Raw genomic sequence first — 24,572 nt, 5'->3', positions numbered from 1 at the left:
GGACAATTCTTTTTTTTCATGAGCATGGCATTATTTCTATTATAGTATATTGGATGACTAGGTTAAGGCTACTACATGATACTCAAATTTTCAGTGACACGGACAGATGGTGACCCATTCAATACCACCTTGCACACTCTTGCCTGCATCTAGCTGATCTAGGGTGTAATCATTAGTCCAACAGTTGCAAACAAGAGTTTCTATTGGATAAATTCAGGTTTGTTTATCTCCGTTTCGTTCTGTTTGCTTCCGTTTAAGAAACCTTTTCAACAGAATCGGCGGAATGAACACACCCCTGATCACATGTAAACACAGTTCACTTTCATAGCAGCCAAGTTGTATTCCTTCTCACATCTACACGCTCTCCTCCTTTCACATTCTCCCTTCGCTTGTGGACTTCAATGCACAACACATCAGCTGTATGTGACCAGGCAAAAAAAAAAACAAGCCAAACCATATCATAACCGCTACACACAGCCTACATCGTTGTCATTATATTAGCTAAAGTAACGTCATAGTTAACATAGCTAATAGAACTAACACGCTACAATCATGCAGTACAGCAGTTACAGTTTAGCCATTACAGCTTAGCATGTGGCAATAAATTTGTAAAACCAAAAGCGTACCTTGACTTGGAAGAGTTCCAGTGTTGTGTTGGATAATCATAGCTAGCTAGCTAACATAGCATCCCTCTGTTTGAGCTGGGTGTTTGAATAGGCTAAACTAGCTAGCTGCTTTTGATAGCTAAGTAAGTGAAAGTGAGTAAGTGAAAGTGAAAAAAATGATGAAATATCTCTCTCTCTCTCGCTTCTCCTTAATTTGTGAAGAAATTAATTTGTTCAAAACTGTTCAACTAGTGTCTTTCTCTTTGTCAACTACTCACCACATTTTATGCACTGCAGTGCTAGCTAGCTGTAGCTTACATGCTGACCACACCACTCGCATTGCAAAATAAATGTACACATACATGTTAGTCAAACATTTCATCTAAACAGCTCTCTGCGTAGCCAGGCGCTAACATATAACTTGGTTCTATTTTTGATGCTTGATGCGCTGCAAGTCCCACCTCTCCCATCTCCTCACTGGTTTTTAGGAGCATACAGTTGAAGTCGGAATTTTACATACACTTCGGTTGGAGTCATTAAAACTCATTTTTCAACCACTCCACAAATTTCTTGTTAAACTATAGTTTTGGCAAGTCGGTTAGGACATCTACTTTGTGCATGACACAAGTAATTTTTCCAACAATTGTTTACAGACAGATTATTTCACTTATAATTCACTGTATCACAATTCCAGTGGGTCAGAAATGTACATACACTAAGTTGACTGTGCCTTTAACCTGTCTGGGCTAGGGGGCAGTATTGAGAATTTTGGAAAAATATGTTCCCATTTTTAACTGCCTCCTACACCAACTCAGAAGCTAGAATATGCATATTATTGTTCAGGTTTGGATAGAAAACACTCTGAATTTTCTAAAACTGTTTGAATGGTGTCTGTGAGTATAACAGAACTCCTATGGCAGGCAAAAACCTGACAAGGTTTCAAGCAGGAAGTACCCTGTCTGACAAGGAGTCGTGTGTCTTGCATCTTTTTATTGAAAAGTAAGGATCTTAGCTGTAACGTGACAATTCCCAGGGCTCCAATAGGCTCTCAGAGCCCGCGAAATAACTGAAGGTTTACGAGGGAGCCTCAGGTTGAAACATATTATCGCCTTTTGTAAGTGGATGCTCCGAGGACCTTTGAGTGTATGAGTCGCTTCTGAGGAGAAATTTTATTCGGCTGTTTAGGCTCAATGCATACTCCCGGTCGGAATATTATCACTTCTCTACGACATAAATGGCATAAAAATTGGTTTTAAACAGCGGTTGACATGCTTCGAAGTACGGTAATGGAATATTTAGACATTTTTGACACGCCAATGCGCCATGCGCGAAACCGGGAAGAAGCATTCTAGAACTCACGAACAAAACGTCGCTGTTTGGATATAACGATGGATTATTTGGGACCAAACCAACATTTGTTATTGAAGTAGAAGTCCTGGCAGTGTATTCTGATGAAGAACAAGCAAGGTAAGAACATTTTTCTTATAGGAAATGTGATTTTGGTGGATGCTGACCTGGGTGGGTATCTAAATAGCTAGCCCTGTAATGCCGGGCTATGTACTTAGATTATTGCAAAATGTGCTTCATCCGAAAAGCTATTTTAAAATCGGACATATCGAGTGCATAGAGGAGTAATGTATCTATAATTCTTAAAATAATTGTTATGCTTTTTGTGAACGTTTATCGTGAGTAATTTAGCAAACTGTTAGTAAATTCAACGGAAGTTTGCCGGGGGTTATGCGTTTTCTGAACGTCACATGCTAATGCAAAAAGCTGTTTTTTGATATAAATATGAACTTGATTGAACAGACATGCATGTATTGTATAACACAATGTCCTAGGTGTGTCATCTGATGAAGATCATCAAAGGTTAGTGCTGCATTTAGCTGTGGTTTGGGTTTATGTGACATGATATGCTAGCTTGAAAAATGGCTGTCTGATTTTTTCTGGCTGGGCACTCTGCTGACATAATCTAATGTTTTGCTTTCGTTGTAAAGCCTTTTTGAAATCGGACAGTGGAGTTAGATTAACGAGATTCTTGTCTTTAAATAGCTGTAAAATAGTCATATGTTTGAGAAATTGAAGTAATAGTATTTCTAACGATTCAAAAATCGCGCCACTGGAATATCAGTAGCTGTTACGTAGGTGGGACGAAATCGTCCCACATACCCCAGACAGGTTAAACAGCTTAGAAAAATCCAGAAAATGATGTCATGACTTTAGAAGCTTCTGATAGGCTAATTGACATAATTTGAGTCAATTGGAGGTGTACCTGTGGATGTATTTCAAGGCCTACCTTCAAACTCAGTGCCTCTTTGTTTGGGAAAATCATGGGAAAATCATGGGAAAATCTAAAGAAATCAGCCAAGCCCTCAGAAAAAAAATTGTAGACCTCCACAAGTCTGGTTCATCCTTGGGAGCAATTTCCAAACGCCTGAAGGTACCACGTTCATCTGTACAAACAATAGTACGCAAGTATAAACACCATGGGACCACACAGCCGTCATACCGCTCAGGAAGGCGATGCGTTCTGTCTCCTAGCGATGAACGTACTTTGGTGCAAAAAGTGCAAATAAATCCCAGAACAGCGAAGGACCTTGAAGTAGTAAAATGGCGGCGGAAGAAATGGCAGCGGTTTTACGGGCACCCAACCAATTGTACTATTATGTGTTTTATTGCGTTATTTGTAACTTATTTTGTACATAATGTTTCTGCCACCATATCTTACGGCAGAAAAGAGCTTCTGGATATCAGGACAGCGATCACTCACCTCGGATTAGACAAAGACTTTTTCTACAACCAGAACGACACACAAGACATTCTCCAAACACCTCACAGGGCCGACATCCCCGTTATTTGCAAGAGGAAGCGACGCAGGTACAGAGGACAAAGAGCCGGATGCCTGGTCAGGACCCGGAGAAGGCGAGTGGGGAAGCTGCCATTACCGTCAATACTACTCACCAGCGTGCAATCATTGGACAATAAATTAGACAAGGTACGATCACGAAAATCCTACCAACGGGACATAAAAACTGTAATATCCTATGTTTCACGGAATCGTGGCTGAATGACGACATGGATATTCAGCTAGCGGGATATACGCTGCACCGGCAAGATAGAACAGCACACTCCGGTAAGACGAGGGGGTAGGTGTCTGTGCATATTTGTAAACAACAGCTGGTGCACAAAATCTAAGGAAATCTCTAGATTTGCTCGCCTGAAATAGAGTATATTGTGATAAATTGCATGCCACACTACTTGCCTAGAGTTTTCAGCTATACTTTTCATGGCTGTTTATTTTCCACCACAGACAGATGCTGGCACTAAGACCGTACTCAGTCAGCTGTATAAGGAAATAAGCAGGAAACCACTCACCCAGAGGCGGCGCTCTTAGTGGTCGGAGACTTTAATGCAGGGAAACTTAAATCAGTTCTACCAAATTTCTATCAACATGTTAAATGTGCAACCAGAGGGAAAGAAACTCTAGATCACCTGTACTCCACACACAGAGACGCGTACAAAGCTCTCCCTCGCCCTCCATTTGGTAAATCCGACCACAACACTATCCTCCTGATTCCTGCTTACAAGCAAAAATTAAAGCAGGAAGCACCAGTGACTCAGTCTATAAAAAAGTGGTCAGATGAAGCAGATGCTAAACTACAGGACTGTTTTTCTATCACAGACTGGAACATGTTCCGGGATTCTTCCGATGGCATTGAGGAGTACACCACATCAGTCACTGGCTTTATCAATAAGTGCATCGAGGACATCGTCCCCACAGTGACTGTACGTACATACCCCAACCAGAAGCCATGGATTACAGGCAACTTTCACACTGAGCTAAAGGATAGAGCTGCCGCTTTCAAGGTGCAGGACTCTAACCCGGAAGCTTACAAGAAATCCTGCTATGTCCTGCGACGAACCATCAAACAGGCAAAGCGTCAATACAGGGCTAAGATTGAATCCTACTACACCGTCTCTGATGCTCGTCTTATGTGGCAGGGCTTGCAAGCTATTACAGACTACAAAGGGAAGCACAGCCGCGAGCTGCCTAGTGACACGAGCCTACCAGACGAGCTAAATCACTTCTATGCTCGCTTCGAGGCAAGCAACACTGAGGCATGCATGAGAGCATCAGCTTTTCCGGACAACTGTGTGATCACGCTCTCCGTAGCCGACGTGAGTAAGACCTTTAAAAAGGTCAACATACACAAGGCTGCTGGGCCAGACGGATTACCAGGACGTGTGCTCCGTGCATGTGCTGACCAACTGGCAGGTGTCTTCACTGACATTTTCAACATGTCCCTGATTGAGTCTGTAATACCAACATGTATCAAGCAGACCACCATAGTCCCTGTGCCCAAGAACAGAAAGGCAACCTGCCTAAATGACTACAGACCCGTAGCACTCATGTCCGTAGCCATGAAGTGCTTTGAAACGCTGGAAATGGCTCACATCAACACCATTATCCCAGAAACCCTAGACCCACTCCAATTTGCATACCGTCCAAACAGATCCACAGATGATGCAATCTCTATTGCACTCCACACTGCCCTTTCCCACCTGGACAAAAGGAACACTTATGTGAGAATGCTATTCATTGACTACAACTCAGCTTTCAACACCATAGTGCCCACGGAGCTCATCACTGAGCTAAGGATCCTGGGACTAAACACCTCCCTCTGCAACTGGATCGTGGACTTCCTGACGGGCCGCCCCCAGGTGGTGAGGGTAGGTAGCAACACATCTGCCACGCTGATCCTCAACACTGGAGCTCCACAGAGGTGCGTGCTCAGTCCCCTCCTGTACTCCCTGTTCACCCATGACACAACAGTTGTAGGCCTGATCACCAACAACAACGAGACAGCCTATAGGGAGGAGGTCAGAGACCTGGCCGGGTGGTGCCAGAATAACAACCTATCCCTCAACGTAACCAAGAGAAAGGAGATGATTGTGGACTACAGGAAAAGGAGGACAGAGCACGCCCCCATTCTCATCGACGGGGCTGCAGTGGAGCAAGTTGAGATCTTCAAGTTCCTTGGTGTCCACATCAACAACAAACTAGAATGGTCTAAACACACCAAAACAGTCATGAAGAGGGCACAACAAAGCCTATTCCCCCTCAGGAAACTAAAATGATTTGGCATGGGTCCTCAGATCCTCAAAAGGTTCTACAGCTGCAACATCGAGAGCATCCTGACTGGTTGCATCACTGCCTGGTACGGCAACTGCTAGGCCTCTGACCGCAAGGCACTACAGAGGGTAGTGCGTACGGCCCAGTACATCACTGGGGCTAAGCTGCCTGCCATCCAGGACCTCCACACCAGGCAGTGTCAGAGGAAGGCCCTAAAAGACCCCAGCCACCCCAGTCATAGACTGTTGTCTCTACTACAGCATGGCAAGTAGTACCGGAGTGCCAAGTCTAGGACAAAAAGGCTTCTCAACAGTTTTTACCCCCAAGCCATAAGACTCCTGAACAGGTAATCAAATGCCTACCCGGACTATTTGCATTGTGTGCCCCCCCAACCCCCCTCCCCAACCCTCTTTTTTACGCTGCTGCTACTCTCTGTTTATCATATATGCATAGTCACTTTAACTATGCATTCATGTACATACTATCGCAATTGGGCCAACCAACCAGTGCTCCCGCACATTGGCTAACTGGGCTATCTGCATTGTGGCCCGCCACTCGCCAACCCCTCTTTTACGCTACTGCTACTCTCTGTTCATCATATATGCATAGTCACTTTAACCATATCTACATGTACATACTACCTCAATCAGCCTGGCTAACCGCTGTCTGTATAGCCTGTCTTTTTACTGTTGTTTTAGTTCTTTACTTACCTACTGTTCACCTAATACCTTTTTTGCACTACTGGTTAGAGCCTGTAAGTAAGCATTTCACTGCAAGGTCTACACCTGTTGAATTCGGCGCACGTGACAAATACACTTTGATTTGATTTGAAGATGTTGGAGGAAACAGGTACAAAAGTCTCTATATCCACAGTAAAACGAGTCCTATATCGACATAACCTGAAAGGCCGCTCAGCAAGGATGAAACCACTGCTCCAAAACCACCATAAAAAAAACAGAATACGGTTTGCAACTGCACATGGGGACAAAGATCGTACTTTTTGGAGAAATGTCCTCTGGTCTGATGAAACAAAAATATACCTGTTTGGCCATAATGACCATCGTTATGTTTGGAGGAAAAAGGGGGAGGCTTGCAAGCCAAAGAATACCATCCCAACCGTGAAGCACGGGGTGGCAGCATCATGTTGTGGGGGTGCTTTGCTGCAGGAGGGACTGGTGCACTTCACAAAATATATGGCATCATGAGGAAGGAACTGTATGTGGATATATTGAAGCAACATCTCAAGACATCAGTCAGGAAGTTAAAGCTTGGACGCAAATGGTTCTTCCATATGGACAATGACCCCAAGCATACTTCCAAAGTTGTGGCAAAATGGCTTAAGGACAACAAAGTCAAGGTATTGGAGTGGCCATCACAAAGCCCTGACCTCAATCCTATAGAACATTTGTGGGCAGAACTGAAAAAGTGTGTGCGAGCAAGGAGTCTTACAAACCTGACTTAGTTACACCAGCTATGTTAGGAGGAATGGGCCAAAATTCACCCAACTTATTGTGGGTAGCTTGAACGTTTGACCCAAGTTAAACAATTTAAAGGCAATGCTACCAAATACTAATTTAGTGTATGTAAACTTCTGGCCCACTGGGAATGTGATTAAATAAATAAAAGCTGAAATAAATCCTTCTCTCTACTACCATTCTGGCATTTCACATTCTTAAAATAAAGTGGTGATCCTAACTGACCTAAGACAGGATATTTTTACTAGGATTAAATGTCAGGAATTGTGAAAAACTGAGTTTAAATGTATTTGGCTAAGGTGTATGTAAACTTCCGACTTCAACTGTATACCCATGTGGGTGATTGAAAGATTAACTGAGGTCCACACTACAGTCCAGTTGGTGTTGGTAATGCACCTTAAAGTTGGTTGCAAAGGAGAGATTACTAAAAATTTGTTTCCCCTATTATATGTGGATTAAATGTCAGAGTAGAGAATACACGACTTTGGGTGACTCAAAATGGGTAAAAATTCTACAAAGATCCATGAAGAAAAGGACCTTGTGCATTTCAGGTTTAATATCAACCCAATGTATATATTCCAGGACAAATTAGCTAGCAACAACAAGCTAGCTAGCTAAATGTCCATGAATGTTTCATGTGTTTCGACCTGTCCCCAAATGAATATAATTGGTTCAGAGTTCATTTCGATATTTCAACCTGCGTGTCTGGATCACGTCTGGTGTGGATGTGCAAAATCAACATGCGGAAGCACGCGTGTCCCAGGTCTAGAGGGCATATTATGCTTTCAGTGCTAGATTCATTCTCTGATCCTTTGATTGGGGGGACAACATGTCATTTCATGCTGCAAGAGCTCTGATAGGTTGGAGGACGTCCTCCGGAAGTTGTCGGAATTACTGTGTAAGTCTATGGAAGGGGATGAGAACCATGAGCCTCCTAGGTTTTGTATTGAAGTCAATGTACCCAGAGGAAGATGGAAGCTAACTGTCCTCCGGCTACACCATGGTGCTACCCTACAGAGTGCGGTTGAGGATACTGTAGACCTTCATTGCAAAACAGTGTGTTTTAATCAATAATTTGGTGACAAGTGTATATATTTAGTATAGTTTTATTTAAAAATGATAACTTTTGAAATGTTTCACTATTATTATTTTAAGAAATTCACTGAGGATGGTCTTCCCCTTCTTCCTCTGAGGAGCCTACACTAACCTGCATGTATGTCGCACATTCACTGTAGTGGAAAGAGAGGCTGGCTTGCAGTGTGAGGCGAGGTGACAACTGTCATTTCCCTGAGTTTGCATGCGATGGTGGGTTGGCTCCTAAATTCTGTGGCTCTCACTCACCAGTCGGACCATGCAAATGGTCCACACTAGTGGGCATCATTTCATTTGGCTGCCTCCCTCCATTTGCCTACACCCTAACTCTCTTCCATGAAGTGCTGAGGTGACACCATACAACACACTGACACTAGAGACACCCTCAATGCTCTTCAAACCAACATGGCTGAAATATGGGCAGAATTTGACCACTCAAATCTCTTCTGGACACCCAACAACTTTTTGGCAGCGGTCAAATGTTCAGCGAGAGACCTCAGCTGTTGCTAGACTGACGACAATGTCACCTCGGTTTCGTCCTGTCATTGTTGGTTGCCACCAAACTGCTCTTGCTCAGCAGGTAGGTTGCCATACAGACACACTTTCATTTAGCCTACTATGGTAAGTACAGTAGGAGCCACTCACCTATGTTGGGATGTTTGAGCAGGCGACAGATGCGGGCCTCTCGTTCCAGTTTTTGATGATCTGAGGGGAGAGGAGAAGGAAGATAAACACAATCGCACACCTTTTCTGTTGTTCAGTCGATACCCTGCAGGATCTGTCCATTTTTTACAACTCTTCCACAAACCACCATTTGGCAATGCAACTGGTGGGAACATCCTTATGTATCATGTATGTTATGTTCAAGGGGCTCTTTACATACAGTAGTAGTACTATAAAAAAATCAAAATCAAAATATACAGTCATTCAGGCAGTGGAGTCTCATCCGTTCTGCTGTCCCACCACCAATTGGAGGGGTCTACTATACCCCCATCTCACCCATCTCTCTTCCTTATACACTGGGTATACCAAACACTAGGAACATCTTCCTAATATTGAGTTGATTTGCAACAACTTTTGAACAGTCTCAATTTGTCTGGGCATGAACTACAAGGTGTTGAAAGTGTTCCACAGGGATGCTGGCCCATGTTGACTTGAATGCTTCCCACATTTGGGTCTAGTTGGATGGACGTTCTTTGGGTGATGAACCATTCTTGATGCACACAGGAAACGGTTGAGCGTGAAAAGCGCAGCAGCATTGCAGTTCTTGACACACTCAAACCGGTGCGCCTGGCACCTACTACCCTACCCTGTTCGAAGGCACTTAAATATGTTGTCTTGCCCATTGACCATATGAATGGTAAACATACACAATCCATGTCTCAATTGTCTGAAGGCTTAAAAATCCTTCTTTAACCTGTCTCCTCCCCTTCATCTACACTGGTTGAAGTGGATTTAACAAGTGACATCAATAAGGGATCACAGCTTTCACCTGGATTCACCTGGCCAATGACATGGGAAAAGTTCCTAATGTTTTGTACACTCAGTGTATATTTAACCAGGTTGGTGTGGGGTCCTGATATTTATGAGCAGGCAGAGCAGCCATGCACAACTAACGCCTCCCTCCACTCAGCTCCTACAGTGCAAGGAACCAGGGCTAAGGTCGGAGGAGACAGGGGACAGAGATGGAGAGGATGGTGGAGAAGTGATCATCCCAACAATGTACTTCAGACATACAGTAAATATAAACCCCCACACATACACACACACACACACACAATATAACAATATACACCCCCACCAATTATGATTTTTTAAATAAAATAACAATTACGGTATTTGAAAATACCCCAGTTTACGGTATGTATATACGGTATATCACCCAAGCCTAATCTGTGGTAACCTTGGCAACAAGACCCAACAGTTACAAACAACATTTCTCCACTCCAAATCAGGCTCCATCCTAAAGGAGGTTTATAATAAACTGATGTTCTATTCTGGTGTATATTAAACTACATTGAACTCAGTGGACCTGCTTCATCAAATATCCTTTGATTAAAGGATATGAGAAATGGAAACTCATAATAATGTACAGCATATCCAGGCAAGAGCTGTGTACTAGAACACACCGCGATGCACAAAGATGCTTGCAGCAGCACAAGCCTATTGCACTTAGTTAAATTAGTCTCCTGGGCTCAGACTAATACAATCACTGTCCAGTTAAGGACTCTAATAGTAAAGGCGGCGCTGCGTGTGTGTGTGTGTGTGTGTGTGTGTGTGTGTGTGTGTGTGTGTGTGTGTGTGTGTTCACATCGACTAACCGGTGCCCTCGCACATTGACTGTGTACCGGTACCCCCTGTATATAGCCTCGCTATTGTTATTTTACTGCTGCTCTTTAATCATTTGTTACTTTTATTTCTTATTCTTATTCTTATTATTTTTACTGCGTTGTTGGTTAAGGGCTTGTAAGTAAGCATTTCACTGTAAGGTCTACACCTGTTGTATTCGGCGCATGTGACAATTTCTTTTTTCAAATTTGATTTGACATCCATCGGTGCGTGGGTGGGCAGTATTAAAACCTAGTGCTCCAATTGCAGCCTTACATGGATAGATTGGATGGACAGACAGATGGATGGCTAGAATGACAGATAAAGAGATGGTACTGTGGGATGAGGAGAGAGATCGTGGGCCAAGTTCAGCCAGACCTTGGTCCCAGCTGTTAGGCTCCCGGGGACAGACGTGTGTGTTATGTGTGTGTGTGTGTATTATGTGTGTATGTGTTACTACGCCAGGGCAGAACGGAGTAGACCTCTGGCCTCTCTAAGCCACCGTCTCACGCTCCTGTCCCCCGTCCAGGATTTAAGATTTGGGAAACGGCGCCTCCGAGTCATCCCAACTGGCTGGCTAGGTGCTGGAATCATCTGTCCGGCTTAATGGAATATGACATGGCTACATACACAGAGCATAGCTAGCCATGGCAGCCATTCGATGGGCAGAGACACTGGGATTTTACAGTAGAGATCGCAGGGGCCGAGTAGAGAGTATGCTGGAAACCTCCCTTCGGTACACCCACGGTCACTCACAAAAACACACCTTTCCTTTTCGGAGAATTTCAGAAGTAAAAAGTCAGCTCTCGACACTTGAGCACCTGGCCTCAGAAAGGCTTGTCATTTCTCACACACACAAACATACACACAGCCAAGAACATATGCACACACACACACACACACACACACACACACACACACACACACACCTCCAGGTAATCTATTCTACAACACAAGGCCACAGTGCTCAGGTTTAAAAGGGGGGATTTTCTTTTAAATTGAAGGTTGGGATCTGAGGCCATTCAAGCTCTGATATTATCTGAGGATGCTGTGCACACGCACGCCCTCTCTCTGTCTGACAAACACGTTCCTGTGACACACACACACACTCTGGACACACACAAGTTGGCTGCTGTGAAAAGATAATGGTAGACTGCGGAATGAAGGGTCTGTCACTGAGTCAGAACCAAAGGGTGAGAGAGGAGAGACAAGAGAGAGCAGAGAGCGAGAGAAAGTGAAAATGAGAAACTGAGTGTGAAGGAGTACTGTAGACAGAGTGAAAATGCTGGCTGAGAGCAGGTGGGAAATAGGCGATAGGGTAGATGAAGACACGCAGATGGATAGTTACTGGGTGTTCATGCTTTTGTTCCATCCCAGCACTAACAGAGGGAGAACACTGTGTTAACAAATGAGTTCCATCATGGTGGTCCTGGATGACTCACTCCACCAGCTGGATTAGAGATAGTGAGTGAGTGAGTGAGTGAGTGAGTGAGTAGGTGAGTGAGTGAGTGAGTGAGTGAGTGAGTGAGTGAGTAGGTGAGTGAGTGAGTGAGTGTGGGAGTGAGTGAGTGAGTGAGTGAGTGAGTGAGTGAGTGAGTGAGTAGGTGAGTGAGTGAGTGAGTGAGTGAGTGAGTGAGTGAGTGAGTGAGTGAGTGAGTAGGTGGGTGACTGAGTGAGTGAGTGAGTGAGTGAGTGAGTGAGTGAGTGAGTAGGTGAGTGAGTGACTGTGGGGGGAAAGATAGACTGACCTTTAAAAGGATTACGGGACTGCCAACAGTTCGACCCGTGACACCCACACACACCCAGCCTGAGCCGCTCAGATAACCCATCAACCATGGACCACTGAACCACAGCCAATCACTATCCCTCTAGGTGTGTGCACGTGTGGTTATGTGCATGTACATTTGATACGGTATGCGCATTTGTATGTGTGTGTGTGTGTGTGTGTGTGTGTGTGTGTGTGTGTGTGTGTGTGTGTGTGTGTGTGTGTGCATCCAACCAGCTGCCACTCCTCTTCCCCTCTCCCCATCTGACCTCTCCAATCCCTTCTGACAGTCACTGAGGCCTAATTCACAGAAATGACATAACGCAGCGCCTGCATTAAATATTCATCTCAGATCCCTCTCTATCTTTCTGCGCTCTCTCCTCTCTCTCTCTCTCGCCTTCCATCTCTCTACCATTCAGGAGAGGAGCAGCATCAAAACAGCAGCCTATCCAGCTGTGCCAACCACCTACTGTCACAATGTAATGACCATGCCATAATAGTAGAATAAAAGTGTCTGCATTGCTTGCTGTTTGGGGTTTTAGGCTGGGTATCTGTATAGCACTTTGTGGCAACTGCTGATGTAAAAAGCGCTTTATAAAAATACATTTGATTGAATTTGATTGTAGACACGGAGTCATACACTGTAAAATAACCTGTTAACAATGCATTCACCATTACAGTTTGCTTCAGATGTTGCTTAGCATACAATGTGATCATAGATCAAAGAAAAGACAAGGCTGCTACTGAACTCTCTCATTCATTCACTCATGTCGAGTCGTCCAATGTTCCTCACTGTGTGTAAAAATTATTTTAAAAAGCAACAGATGAGATCAAAGACAAAGAAACTAAAGCTATAGGAGTGAAGCACAGGGCACATAGACTACGTTAAGTTCACAAGAAGGATTATGTCTCCTGTGTGTGTGTGTGTGTGTGTGTGTGTGTGTGTGTGTGTGTGTGTGTGTGTGTGTGTGTGTGTGTGTGTGTGTGTGTGTGTGTGTGTGTGTGTGTGTGTGTGTGTGTGTGTGTGTGTGTGTGTGTGTGTGTGTGTGTGTGTGGCTGAGGAAAAGAAAGAAAGAAAGAAACAGAGAGAGAGGAGTGAGAGCAATAGATAGAAAGAGATGGGGAGAGCAAGAGAACTATGCTTTTAGTCGTTCGTACAGGGATGTTTTGATTGAGTTTACAATAATGGCTTTAAAGGCTCGAAATGGAACTGCTGCGCTGGTTAAACGCCCCACAAGAGCAGAATTAGCTGAAAGACAATGCCCATACTTTACCCATGATGTAGCACAACAATTTAAGTCAATAAGGCATAGTTTTAGTCAAAGTATTATACAGTGGATTCGGAAAGTATTCAGATCCACTTGACTTTTTCCACAGGGGAGTTGGGAAGTTTCTCCCATTCTTCTCTGCAGATCCTCTCAAGCTCTGTCATGTTGGATGGGGAGTGTCGCTGCACAGCTATTTTCAGGTCTTTTCAGCGATGTCCGATCGGGTTCAAGTCCGAGCTCTGGCTGGGCCACTCAAGGACATTCAAGGACATTCAGAGACTTGTCCCGAAGCCACTCCTGCATTGTCTTTGCTGTGTGCTTAGGGTCGTTGTTCTGTTGGAAGGAGAATCTTTGCCCCAGTCTGAAGTCCTGAGAGCTCTGGAGCAGATTTTCATCAAGGATCTCTCTGTACTTTGCTCCATTCATCTTTCCCTCCATCCTGACTAGTCTCCCAGTCCTTGCCGCTGAAAAACATCCCCACAGCATGATGCTGCCACCACCATGCTTCACCATAGGGATGGTGCCAGGTTTCCTCCAGACGTGAAGCTTAGCATTCAGCCCAAAGAGTTCAATCTTGGTTTCATCAGACCAGAAAATCTTTAGGTGCCTTTTGGCAAACTTCAAGCGGGCGGTCATGTGCCTTTTTCTGAGGAGTGGCTTCTGTCTGGCCTCTTTACCATAAAGGCCTGATTGGTGAAGTGCTGCAGAAATGGTTGTCCTTCTGGAAGGTTCTCCCATCTCCACAGAGTCACCTCCCTGACCAAGGCCCTTCTCCCCAGATTGCTCAGTTTGGCTAGGCGGCCAGCTCTAGGAAGAGTCTTGGTGGTTCCAAACTTCTTCCATTTAAGAATGATGGTGGCCACCATGTTCTTTAGGGAACTTCAATGGTGCAGAAATGTTTTTGCGCCCTTCCCCAGATCTCTGCCTCGACACAATCCTGTCTCGGAGCTCTACGGACAATTCCTTCGACCTCATGACTTGGTTTTTACTCTGACATGCACTGTCAACTGTGGGACCTTATATAGACAGGTATGTGTCTTTCCAAATCATGTCCAATCAATTTCATTTACAGGTGGACTCCAATCAAGTTGTGGAAACATCTCAAGGATGATCAATGGAAACAGAATGCACCTGAGCTTAATTTCCAGTCTCATAGCAAAGGGTCTGAATACTTATGCATTTGGAAATTACCAAAACCATTATTAAATAAGGTATTTTTGTTTTTTATTTTTAATACATTTGTAAAAATGACAAAAAACTGTTTTCGCTTTGTCATTTTGGGAAATTGTGTGTAGATGGATAAATGATTATTTTTTTAAATCCATTTCAGAATAAGGCTGTAATGTAACAAAATGTGGAAAAAGGGAAGGGGTATGAATACTTTCCAAATGCACTGTATATATTTGGGGATGAAGTGGGAAATCCGAAGTGGTAACATCAGATATATTCCGTGCCAATGTCGTGTGTTTCCCCTATGATATGACATGCTAATACTTTTCAGTCTACATTTCTTTTCAGGGCAGGTTTTTATATCAATGTTACCAGCCACTAACATGGCATTATTTATTCACCAGAAGCACCTGCAAAGCTTCCTCTTCGCTCCCCTTGTCACCCCAAGAAAAATGGTTTTGACCACGCTCCACTGCTTTGAATGGTGCCGCTAGAAATCCAAAGTGTCTATCCTATAATGAAAAAGCACCGGTGAAAGAAAATTCCATGAACTTGTTTATCTATTTTGTGCTGTTCTTACATTTCTATTGGTGTTTCATTTACGATGATCTCAGTGGTTTCCCCTATCCATCTGTGGCGAAGTTTTCCCTAAATGCTTAAGACAAATCCATTTCCAGCACCAGGGATAGCCTAGCCAGCTGGCTAATGTTTTCAATACGGTGTAGCTAGGTTAGCATTGCTAGCTAGATACACTGACATCTGTCAGTGCCCTACTTGTTGTTATTTCTCACCTCCATGTGGAAATCACCACAACGTTCACAGCCCCAATTCGTGAATATGTATTAGCGGCCTGCGTCATGGAACCTAAATGAGAATTTACGCTACAGGACAAGAATTTAAGTTGAAATAGGGGTGGCATTGTCCTGTGGTGGGAGCTTTAAATTCCTTTCCCAGAATGTAAAACGATCCCACAGCCAGCACACACACTGCACATATTCAACAGGGGATTTTGTGAGTGACATTCAGTGTGTAAAGCTATGACATACCACTGGAATAATTTACAATGGTACACAGATGTCTTTATTACATTAACAGCAGACACTCTATATCCACACAGCCCCTCCAGTACAGCCCCACCCTGCTCTCACTGCTGAGCCAGGAAATGTCCAGTAGGACAGTTCATCTGGAACATGGATGTGTGTGAGTGTGTTTCAAGTTTCAAAGTTTATCTGCCACGTGCACAGGACACAACAGGTGTAAAACAGTACAGTAAAATTCTTACCTTGAGAACACTTTCCCGTCAATGCAGTGATAACATAGATAATAATAGAAAATAGAATAAAATACATTTTAAAAAATCATAACAACTACAATGTGAGTTAAAGAAACCCAAGAATGCAAGAATATACGGTGCATTCGGAAAGTATTCAGACTCCTTGAATTTTTCCATATTTTGCTACGTTACAGCCTTATTTTAAAACGTATTAAATACACATTTTTCTTCATCAATCTACACTCAATACCCCATAACGACAAAGCAAAAACAGTTTTTTAGAATTTTTTGCAAATGTATAAAAATAAAAAAAACAGGGACATCCCGAGTGGCATTGCAGTGCTAGAGGTGTCACTACAGACCTGAGTTCGATCCCAGGCTGTATCACAACCGGCCATGATCGGGAGTCCCATAGGGCACCGCACAATTGGCCCAGCGTCGTCCGGGTTAGGGGAGGGGGGGCTTTACATGGCTCATCGTGCTCTAGTGACTCCTTGTAGCGGGCCGGCGTCTGCAGGCTGACTTCGTCGTCAGTTGAACAGTGTTTCCTCCGACACATTTGGTGCAGCTGGCTTCCGGGTTAAGAAGCACGGTTTGGCTGGTCATGTTTCGGAGGACACATGACTCAACGTTCGCCTCCTGAGCCCGTTGGGGAGTTGCAGCGATTAGACCAGATCGAAATTGGCGAGAGACATTTTTTTTTATATATACATATATTATTCAGACCCTTTGCTATGAGACTCAAAATTGAGGTCAGGTGCATCCTGTTTCCATTGATCATTCTTGGGATGCTTCTACAACTTGATTGGAGTCCACCTGTGGTGAATTCAATTGATTGGGCATGATTTGGAAAGGCACACACCTGTCTATATAAGGTCCCAAAGTTGACAGTGCATGTCAGAGCAAAAACCAAGCCATGAGGTCGAAGGAATTGTCTGTAGAGCTCCGAGACCGGATTGTGTCAAGGCACAGATCAGGGGAAGGGTACCGAAACATGTCTACAGCACTGAAGGTCCCCAAGAACACAGTGGCCTCAATCATTCTAAATGGAAGAAGTTTGGAACCACCAAGACACTCAGAGCTGGCCGCCCGGCCAAACTGAGCAATCGGGGGAGAAAGGCCAGGGAGGTGACCAAGAACCCGATGGTCACTCTGACAGAGCTCCAAAGTTCCTCTGTGGAGATGGGAGAACCTTCCAGAGAACCTTCCAGAAGGACAACCATCTCTGCAGCACTTCACCAATCAGGCCTTTATGGTAGAGTGGCCAGATGGAAGCCACTCCTCAGTAAAAGGCACATGATAACCCTCATAGAGTTTTCCAAAAGGCACCTAAAGGACTCTCAGACCATGAGAAACAAGATTCTCTGGTCTGATGAATCCAAGATTGAACTCTTTGGACTGAATGCCAAGCGTCACGTCTGGAGGAAACCTGGCATCATCCCTATGGTGAAGCATCATGCTGTGGGGATGTTTATAAGCGGCAGGGACAGGGAGACTAGTCAGGATGGAGGGAAAGATGAACGGAACAAAGTACAGAGAGATCCTTGATGAAAACCTGTTCCAGAGCGCTCAGGACCTCAGACAGGGGCAAATGTTCACCGACGCTAAGCACACAGCCAAGACAACACAGGAGTGGCTTCGGGACATGAACGTCCTTGAGTGGCCCAGCCAGAGCCCGGACTTGAACCCGATCAAACATCTCTGGAGAGACCTGAAAATAGCTGTGCAGCGACGCTCCCCATCCAATCGGACAGAGCTTGAGAGTATCTGCAGAGAAGAATGGGAGAAACTCCCCAAATACAGGTGTGCCAAGCTTGTAGTGTCATACCAAAGAAGACTCAAGGCTTTAATGGCTGCCAAAGGTGCTTCAACAAAGTACTGAGTAAAGGGTCTGAATACTTATGTTAATGTTCAAACATTTAAAAAAAATCTGTTTTTTGCTTTGTCATTATGGGGTATTGTGTGTAGATTGATGTGGAAAAATAACAATGTAATCCATTTTAGAATAAGGCTGTAAAGTAACAAAATGTGGAAAAAGTCAAGGGGTTTGAATACTTTCCAAATGCCGTCATTGATTGCACACTAACTGCCTCGCGGATTGCTGAATCCACAAGGACTTGCTCTACATTCAAGATCACGTTTCCCTAAACCCCTACACCCACCATTGTTTTTAGACGGTTTGTGTGCGTAGGTTTAGTGTGTGGGTGTGTTTGTATTTTCTGTGCGCGCGTGTGTGTTTAGTGTTCCAGACACTGCACCAGGGACACTGCTCAGCATTTATGGGGTCAGACAGTAACATACACCAACACACACACAGACAATACGAACACACCCACACACCAATGCCATTCACACAACAACAAAAAACACCAAAACAATGGTCGGTGTGGGGGTTTATAGGGATCTTGAATGTAGAGCGATCCCTTGTGGATTCAGTAATTGGCGAGGTAGTTAAAGTGCAATCAATGACTTGCAGCTTGATTGTGCATCATGTTCTGCTTAGGAGAGGTCAGCTGTTCGAGTGATGCTAAATCAGTGGATGAACGGCAGTACATGACAACCTCTTTCTCCTCTCAGATTCTATACATTCTCCTGGAGAGACATAGGTTGGGGGCGTTGACCCTTGAAGAAATAACCAAAAGCATTTCTTCAGTCTAAAGTATAATAGTGGTGATGAAAACAGGTACGCACCAAGCCTTGCCTGTGTGAGACAGTCTTTCTTCTCCAACATAACCTATTGAAAACCGTTAGCATGCAAATCCCCAAACGCTCGTTGGGCATTTGCATCAATTATGGAAATGTTAAGTGGACTTTTGGTCAGTTTTAATCTCAGGTGTCTGTCTATTAAGTCATATATTCTGACAGCTCAACTTTACGCGTGGGAGATCTAAGCATGCACTAAAGTACCAAGGGAGGCCAAGTTAAACCCTAACAGAAAGAGGAGTTTGTTCAAGAACGGTTCACTTTCTTACTTCCAGACATAAGTGACTGGAGTACACTGAAGGGCGCGCCATCCTTCCCGCTCTGCCTCTCTGTGTAGACCTCCCCAGACGAGCTAGATGGATAAATAAACATTGGGCCGTATTTTACTATATACCGTTATTGATGCATGGAACGGTTTGGGTTTTTACTTTAACTTCTATAACGGTATTTGAATGTTTGGTTTGTTAAATGTGATACGCCGTGTGTAAAGTACATTTTTATCATTTACTCCAGTACTTGAGTTATCTGTCTCCACTCTCTCCATGCCGCTTTCCACACAGACCTAGCCCGTCCCGTCACTCAAGGAGCGTATTTGTTGGTGCTCGACCACTAGACACTTGCGTTAAGTCTGCATGGTCAACGCAGCATGATGATGTTTCCACTTTGTGTCTTAATATAAACCCACAAGTGTTCTATAATTACACTATTAGTTTGTGTTTCATACATATGCAAATAGCTAGTTTGTTTTTTCTAACCAAGTTCGGGCTAAATCGTGTTAGCCGCTAATGCTATTCGCTAGTTAGCGTCATAGCCAAGAAGACTCGAGGCTGTAATCACTGCCAAAGGTGCTTCAACAACGTACTGAGTAAAGGGTCTGAATACTTATGCAAGTGTGATATTTCAGTTTACATTTTTTACTAATTTGCAAAAATGTCTACGAACCTGTTTTTGATTTGTCATTATGGGGTATTGTGTGTACATTGATAAGGGGGGGAAAAACAATTTCATCAATTTTAGAATAAGGCTGTAACGTAACAAAATGTGGAAAAAGTAAAGGGGTCTGAATACTTTCCGAATGCACTATATATTCTAACTATAGAATTAGAATAATCATTCTATTTCCATGATTCCAACAGTTTACCAGAGTGTTTTGATCTAAATCATAAGTCAAATCTCAATTGCAACATTTGGCTACAAATAAGGCCTCGATTTTTGGCCAATATCATGCAGCCCTACATGGCAATGTGGAAATGATCTCAAATAAGTGCAGGAAATGCAGAAATGTATGAAAATCCAGAAAATGATTTTAGGTTGAAGCTTAATTGTACAGTATAAAACAATCACAATGGAGAAAGACCCATTGAAATCCATTAGAATGTATGTGTTGCCACCCTGGGTCATGCAATACTCATTGAGAAAATTGTGAACTTTTATTATTCAAAAACATAAAATACTATCAAAAATTAGAAAAATACTGTGATATGAAACTTTGGCCATATCGTCGTCTTTCGGGCCTTCCGAGTGGCGCAGTGGTCTAAGGCACTGTTTCGCAGTGCTAGCTGTGCCACTAGAGATCCTGGTTAGAGTCCAGGCTCTGTCGCAGCAGGTCGCAACCGGGAGACCCATGGGGCGGCGCACAATTGGCCCAGTGTCATCCGGGTTAGGGGAGGGTTTGGTCGGCAGGGATGTTATTGTCCCATCGCGCACTAGCGACTCCTGTGGTGGGCCGGGCGCAATGCAAGCTGACCTGGTCGCCAGGTGTACGGTGTTTCCTCCGACACATTGGTGCGGCTGCCTTCCGGGTTAAGCGGGCGTTGTATCAAGAATTGGTATGTCGACAGTATCCCTTGATTTCACTTTTAAGAAATGCTTGTCTGAGAGGACGAAAAGAAAGTAGTGAAGAGTGAGTAGAGAGTCAGAGTTATCTGTGGCATATGGGAAGCTCACTGCCACTGTAATCCTACCCTGAGAAAGAGTTGCATCTGTGATCAAAGCACTGTCGCTTCTCACAAAGGGAACACAAATGGGGGAATGCACAGACGCTTGCTCCAATTCAACATGTAGTAATGGTTTGTGTGTGTTGCTACTGCAGGGAGCCAAGTAGAAGCCTTTTGATTTCAGTCCCTTCCCATTACAGCGATTCAAACTGTAGGATTCTCACCAATCATTTCTCACTGTGCTTACTGCACATAGACTTGTGCCTATTTAATATAATAATATATGCCATTTAGCAGACGCATTTATTCAAAGCAACTTACTTATGTGTGGCCCGGGAATTGAACGCACAATCCTGGCGGTGCAAGCCATGCTCTACCAACTGAGCCATACAGGACCACATTTAAAGGTGCAAGATGTAACTTTTTGGGCGACCCAACCAAATTCACATAGAAATGTGAGTTATAGATCTGTCATTCTCAATGAAAGCAAGTCTAAGAAGCAGTAGATCTCTTCTATGTGCATTATTTCTATGCTTTCAGTTCTTACGTTTCATTTTTTGCGTCTTTTACTTTCGGTTTTGTGCACTAGCTTCAAACAGCTGAAAATACAATTTGTTTGGTTATGGAAAATATATTTCATAGCAGTTAAGATGGTACAATGATTCTCTACACTATACTTGTTTGTTTTGTCACATAAACTGAAATTAGACAAACTATTATAATTTTAGCAACCAGGAAATGGCGAAGCATGTAGTCAGGGTTAGCTGTTATACTGACTGGAGTTGCGCATTACAGAACTATCTCTTCCCCAGTTTTCTTCTAGATCCCCAGTTTGGCAGGCTTGCTGGACAATTATTTTACAATAAGCCGCACTGCTGAGGCAGGGGTCCAAAAAGCGAACATTTTTCATAGATATTGCCTTAATGTGGGGTCTGCTCAATGTGCTCAGACATGGCCAGTCTGGCTAGGAGGGATTGTGAAACAAACAGTGACTCAGATATAGCAAGCCTAGCGGCTCCACTACTCTGACAGAGATTATCCATTGAAGCGAAGCCAGAGTATATCAAGGCTAGGTTAACTCTATCATCTTAGCCCTGCTACCCTGGCTGAACCACTATCCAGACTACACCATACTAAGCTTCCTCCAACACCGAGGCTCAGACTGAGCTATTTGCTCCTTAGCATCTGTAAGTCATTTCTGACTGGGAGAGAAAATCCATTCCCTCTGAGCTCATTAGCGGGATCGGTGATCTGTGAAACAGGTGAGTTATCAAGTGCAGCTACATATCTTTATTAAGACTCAGACTCCAGCATGGAGAAAGACCCAGCAGAAGCAATACAGCAACAGCAACACTGGTGAAGGAATGATGGGGGTGTCGGCCTGCTTCTGCTTCTCAGGCAGTAGATTTGGGCAGAAACACATGGGAACACAGTCATACAGTAACACAGTCAACCTTTTCCACACACACCAGCGGCGGCCTTCAAATATCAGAGATGACATACTGCCGTGTCCGATCACATTGTCAGAAGATTACATACTGCCCTGTCTGATCATATTGTCAGAAGATTACATACTGCCCTGTCCGGTCACATTGTCAGAAGATGACATACTGCCCTGTCCGGTCACATTGTCAGAAGATGACATACTGCCCTGTCCGGTCACATTGTCAGAAGATGACATACTGCCCTGTCCGGTCACATTGTCAGAAGATTACATACTGCCCTGTCCGGTCACATTGTCAGAAGACTACATACTGCCCTGTCCGGTCACATTGTCAGAAGATGACATACTGCCCTGTCCGGTCACATTGTCAGAAGATGACATACTGCCCTGTCCGGTCACATTGTCAGAAGATTACATACTGCCCTGTCCGGTCACATTGTCAGAAGACTACATACTGCCCTGTCCGGTCACATTGTCAGAAGATGACATACTGCCCTGTCCGGTCACATTGTCAGAAGATTACATACTGCTCTGCCCTGTCACATTGTCAGAAGACTACATACTGCCCTGTCCGGTCACATTGTCAGAAGATTACATACTGCCCTGTCCGGTCACATTGTCAGAAGATGACATACTGCCCTGTCCTGTCACATTGTCAGAAGATTACATACTGCCCTGTCTGGTCATATTGTCAGAAGATTACATACTGCTCTGTCCGATCACATTGTCAGAAGATGACATACTGCCCTGTCTGATCATATTGTCAGAAGATGACATACTGCTCTGTCTGATCACATTGTCAGAAGATGACATACTGCCCTGTCCGATCACATTGTCAGAAGATTACATACTGCCCTGTCCGGTCACATTGTCAGAAGACTACATACTGCCCTGTCTGGTCATATTGTCAGAAGATTGCATACTGCTCTGTCTGATCATATTGTCAGAAGATTACATACTGTCCTGTCTGATCATATTGTCAGAAGATTACATACTGCCCTGTCCGGTCACATTGTCAGAAGATGACATACTGCCCTGTCCGGTCACATTGTCAGAAGATTACATACTGCTCTGTCCTGTTGCATTGTCAGAAGACTACATACTGCCCTGTCCGGTCACATTGTCAGAAGATTACATACTGCCCTGTCTGGTCACATTGTCAGAAGATTACATAATGCTCTGTCCGGTCACATTGTCAGAAGATTACATACTGCCCTGTCTGGTCACATTGTCAGAAGATGACATACTGCCCTGTCCGGTCACATTGTCAGAAGATTACATACTGCCCTGTCCGGTCACATTGTCAGAAGATTACATACTGTGTCACCTTGACAGAAGCCAAACTCAACGTCACTCCCTCCTCATTGCATCCCAAAGGGCATTCACACACACTCCCAGTCCTTTGTCACCATTAGGAGTGCTTGTCAGAGGCAAAGCAGAGTCACACTGTGATGTCTCGAGAATCACAGTGGGTGCCAGGTGGGGTCGGCTCATGGGATGTAAACAATGGCTCCTACTAATGACAGATGCGCAGGAAGTAGTGGAAGAGATTTCCTCTGTTGATGGGAGCTTTGGGAGACTTAGGCACATAGCTGAGGGAGAGGTCAGTGTGGCCCAGACGGCTAAAAATACCACAATCCATCCTAGGGCTTAGCTTGGCGGTGAGTCATTCAGTCAGCCAGCCAGCCAGCCAGCGCTCAGGGGAGGTCACAGACACACAGGGAGATACAGAGATACAGACACATAGCAGAGTCGAGCAGGGTAGAGTAAGGGCACAGAGAGACCCTATCAGACCTCAGAGCAGGGGTTCATTAGGCTCTGGTGGGCTAGGGAGAGTTAGGGTGTGGGGTGACAGGGAGCCTAGCGGTTAAGAACGTTGGGCCAGTAACCGAAAAGTTGCTGGTTCGAACTGACTGGGTGAAAGTCGATGTGCCCTTGAGCAAGGCACATAACCCTAATTGCTCCTGTAAGTCGCTCTGTATAAGATCGTCTGCTAAATGAGTAATATTTTAATGTAAAATGTGTAGATTGTGGTAAAGTGGCCTAAGCAAAGATGGTGTGCACTGCCCAGAGTTGTGGACTCCAGTCACATGACCTGGACTCGAGTCTGACTCAAGTCACAAAGTTGATGACTCGAGACTCGACTTGATAGAAAATAAAATAACTTGAGACTTGACTTAGACTTGGAGCCTCAAGCCTCGGCACTCGACTTTGGCTTGAGACTGATGACTTGAAATTATCTGGCCAGGTTTTATAATGTTTTGTCACTCATATCGTAGCACAGAGTCTACGTGGATTACTCTCTCCACGCATCCAGACTTGCAACAGATTGGCTAGTGAAACGCACACTCGGCACTCTGATTGGACCAGATAACTGT

General features: G+C 44.2%; 1 protein-coding gene across 21 annotated transcripts in view; it reads right to left on the bottom strand.

Moving 5' to 3' along the window:
• The window catches only part of camk2g2 (calcium/calmodulin-dependent protein kinase (CaM kinase) II gamma 2), a 106,994-nt gene that overhangs the window by 49,938 nt on the left and 32,484 nt on the right, over positions 1-24,572 (bottom strand). For all 21 annotated transcript variants that reach the window (XM_029752816.1, XM_029752815.1, XM_029752819.1 and 18 more), the window contains exon 3: positions 8,952-9,011. In XM_029752816.1, the coding sequence (XP_029608676.1) occupies positions 8,952-9,011 (60 nt within the window). The remainder of the gene's footprint in view (positions 1-8,951; positions 9,012-24,572) is intronic.

Source organism: Salmo trutta, chromosome 5 (assembly GCF_901001165.1).
Source record: "Salmo trutta chromosome 5, fSalTru1.1, whole genome shotgun sequence".
Classification (NCBI taxonomy): domain Eukaryota; kingdom Metazoa; phylum Chordata; class Actinopteri; order Salmoniformes; family Salmonidae; genus Salmo; species Salmo trutta.
Note: the sequence above shows the minus strand (reverse complement) of the source record. Positions and strands in the feature narration are given on the sequence as shown.